This window comes from Trichinella spiralis (genome assembly GCF_000181795.1).
Source record: "Trichinella spiralis strain ISS 195 chromosome Unknown Scfld1823, whole genome shotgun sequence".
In the NCBI taxonomy this organism is placed as follows: domain Eukaryota; kingdom Metazoa; phylum Nematoda; class Enoplea; order Trichinellida; family Trichinellidae; genus Trichinella; species Trichinella spiralis.
The window spans coordinates 1-3,626 of record NW_003528762.1 but is presented as its reverse complement, the minus strand read 5'-3'; the positions used below and the strand labels follow the sequence as shown (position 1 = coordinate 3,626).

Sequence of the window (3,626 nt, the reverse complement as noted above, 5' to 3'; positions counted from 1 at the left end):
AATGGATATATGTCGGTCATTTCTGATGATAAAAGCATTGGATAACTTTACATTCTTTCATGAATCGGTTATTTGTCTAGGTGGCTCTCTGTTGGAGGAGACAATTTGGAGCGAAAGTTTTGCCGAAGGCATATTAAACAGTTGCTCAATTACACACACAGCCAAAGTACATGGGGATAATTGGGTGGACGTATGTCCAAAATGAATTAATAACGTATCCGAGCAAAAAGTAGGGTATAAGAAATCATAAAAAAATCAGATATGTAAGATGCAAAATTGAATGCATCCAATTTGCTGATAAATGAGTCACCTGAAAACTGAGATTAATTGCATGTTTTTTACATGTTTTCATGGATAATTCAAAAATAATTAGGATGCTTAAAAGCAATGATAAAAAACAACATGAGTTATAATGCATTTTAATTGTAAATTAATTAGGTAAAATCACGCAACTCGAAACAACAGATTCACAGAAAGAACTTTTTATTGAAAAATAGACGAGTCTTTATTAGACGATTTATTAATCAGACGAATCTGATTTGTAAATAACGGCTGGCGTGAGCTAAAAGAGACTCCATCGAGCAATTGGAAAATTCAGTGGCAAGCAATCATGTTCGGCGTGAGCGAAAAGAGACCATGGAGCAATTGAAAATTCTGTATCTACCAATCACATTTGGCGTGAGCGAAAAGAGACTACGCGGGTAAACTTTCGACGAAATTCGAAGCGACCACCACCACCCTAGCATTTGAAAAAACCAATTTGAATACAATATGAGTTGTAATGCTTTTTAATTGTACATTAATTATTTAAAACCTCGCAACTCGAAACAACAGATTCATAGAAACCACTTTTTATTGAAAAATTAGGATAACAAACACGTGAACGCTAAAAAAATGCAAAAATAAGATGTAATAATACAAAAAGTATGCAAATTTAATGTGGTATATCGGAATGTACAGTAATATTGAGTGTAATGTATCACAGTAATGTGAGCGGCAGATCTTCTGACCTACGCGCTGTTCTCATAGCCGGTTGATTAGACGAGTCTTGTTTGTAAATAACGGTCGGCGTGAGCTAAAAGAGACTCGGTCGAGCAATTGGAAAATTCCATGCCAAGCAGTAATGTTCAGCGTGAGCTAAAAGAGACCATCGCGCAATTGAAAATTCTATCTACCAATCACGATTGGCGTGAGCGAAAAGAGACTACGCGGGCAAATGTTGGACGAAATGCGAAGCGACAGACCACCACGCTAGTATAAAAGTAGCCGTGGAAGGCGAGCGAGCGCAGTTCTCGTTTGACGTTGTGTTCTGTGCGGTGGTAGCATTGCGCTGTCCATGTGTGTATGTGTATGTGTGCAGGCGTGTTTGTGAGAATTTTTTGATCTTTGTCAACTAATGATCATTTTCATCCTGCGTATTACACTAATTATATGCGCAGGTGGACGGGTTCCAGCGAAAACTGCAAGTAGTGGTATGTTGCTGGTTAATCCATTTGTGTATTCGATTGGTGGAGAAGCGCAGTAAAGTGGTTTCGTCAGTGGAACAAAGATCAACCACTATAAATATGAAAAAATTCCAGTCGACAACAACGCAGCAGTTTCAAATGAAGAAGAGATGACGTCTCAATGATTGATGGAAAGACATTTTATAGAAAAATTTGATTATGCTTCATTCATCGTAATGATCAGCAGTGATTTGAGGAATCACTTGTTTGGAATTGTGCGTGTCCACTACTATTTTTTTACCAGCAAGAGTTATTTTATATTCATTGTTATCACCCCACGTATATGCACATGTGGATGCGTTGCAGCGAAGTCAGCAAATGAAGATCCAACGGTTAGACTCCTCAGAAGCGGAAATTATGCTCCTTGGCAGAAAATGGACGCGTGCTGGACTTACGTGCTGTCACGTCTGACGTACCATCTAACGGTATCCAAATTCCCCAGCATCAAGCAATCGACCGCAGAGTACAACCGCACTCTTGATGCTGATCAAGCGCTGCTTTCCATGGAGACGTTCACTGACTTCGTTAAGGCCCCCAGATGATGCTCTGGTTATCCTGAGAAGTAGTCTTAGCCCTGGCAACCACAAATCTTTGAATTAATGCGAATGTGGTTATTTGGTGACCAGGAGTCGGCGCCTGGACGCTCTGATGCGCGTATTTACGATCAAGATACCAAACCCTGACCGCTCAGCAACTCAATTCCAGCTCAGGTTTCTGGACATTTCTAATCCCTCACGTCCTCGACCAGATCCTCCTGATCCCCTATATCAAACGGGCAATTAACCATCAGTATTGTGACCGCACAAGGTGAACTCTCCAAAGCCTGGTGAATGCTGACAAAGATAAGGTACGGCAACCCAGTGCGGTAATAGAAAACCCTATTATTTTTGAAAATGCTGTGCATATCGTTCTGATAGATGGCAAACGCGTCAGTGAAAAGGCGTTTCTAAATACCTTTCTGAAAACGTTACACAAAATACTGCTGAGCAGCAAACCGCATGAATATGTGAAGCTGAATGCTGCATCAACGATACAAAAGGCGAAAAATCGAGCGCTGGCCACTGTGGTTATAACCAGCTATGAAACGCATGATGAAATACGCGCATCGTAGCGACGGGCAGTCTTACTCAACAATGCAGCACCGAGTAATCTGGAACGAGCAGAGCAGCTATTTCAACGCAAGGCATGGCTATTCATGATCCGCACATGCGAGCCGAAGGAGAAGTGGAATTTGATGAACAGAGCGCTTCGATTTGTTTTACGTTTGCCATTTTCCAAATTAAACAGTGTTAGAATATATGATAAAATTCCATGAGGTTTTGAAATTGATAAATTGGTATTATTGAAAAATGCGAAGATTTGTAGCGAAGACTTTTAAACGCAAGAGCAACGAAGAGCAAAATTATCCCAAAAGTACCCGCACCGAATTGCTGAATCTTTGCCAGTCGCAGTTCGCTGCCATTCGCAGAATGTAATATGAATTACGCGAACGAGGAGAAGCATTGCAAAATGTAGAATTTCCGCACATGCGAGCCGAATTAGAAGCGGAATTCGAAGAACAAAGCGCTTCTACAAAGCGTCACAGCATCGGCGTAATGCGACTCATTGGCAAGTTGTTCGTGTGGAGGATGATCACCCTGAGCATATTTTGTGAGGGTTTCATGAACAGAGTTTATACGTTGACTGCTTACTGTTTCACTTGGTGAACATGCAGGCACGCAACTCATTTCAGCATTTTTTTTTCGCTTACGTGTTTGTTATCCTTATTTTTCAATAAAAAGTGCATTCTTTGAATCTATTGTTTCGATTTGTGTGATTTTATCTTATTAATGTACAATTAAAATGCATTATAACTCATATTGTATTTACATTGCTTTTTTTACATACTAGCGTTGTGGTGTCGCTTCGCCTTTCGTCAGAAAATTTACTCGCGTAGTCTCTTTTCGCTCACGCCAAACGTGATTGGTGGATGCAGAATTTTGAATTGCTCGATGGTCTCTTTTCGCTCACGCCAGCCGTTATTTACAAACGATTCGTCTAACCATCATTCGATGTTATTCACATGCTTATCATTAGATTACATTAGTCGAAATTCCATTACGTGATGTATTGTAACATTTC

General features: G+C 40.2%; 2 protein-coding genes across 2 annotated transcripts; one reads left to right on the top strand and one right to left on the bottom strand.

Annotated features, from left to right (window-relative positions):
* The first annotated feature begins 1,110 nt into the window (after positions 1-1,110).
* On the top strand, positions 1,111-1,619 carry Tsp_12446 (conserved hypothetical protein). The gene is made up of 2 exons (XM_003368822.1): positions 1,111-1,254; positions 1,440-1,619. The coding sequence occupies exons 1-2, from the start codon at positions 1,111-1,113 to the stop codon at positions 1,617-1,619; spliced, it is 324 nt and encodes a 107-aa protein (XP_003368870.1).
* Positions 1,620-1,924: 305 nt separating this feature from the next.
* On the bottom strand, positions 1,925-3,008 carry Tsp_12445 (hypothetical protein). The gene is made up of 5 exons (XM_003368821.1): positions 2,923-3,008; positions 2,606-2,655; positions 2,460-2,566; positions 2,290-2,383; positions 1,925-2,079 (listed from the first exon to the last, which is right to left on the bottom strand). Exons 1-5 carry the CDS (start codon positions 3,006-3,008, stop codon positions 1,925-1,927), a joined length of 492 nt encoding a protein of 163 aa, XP_003368869.1.
* Positions 3,009-3,626: the final 618 nt, after the last annotated feature.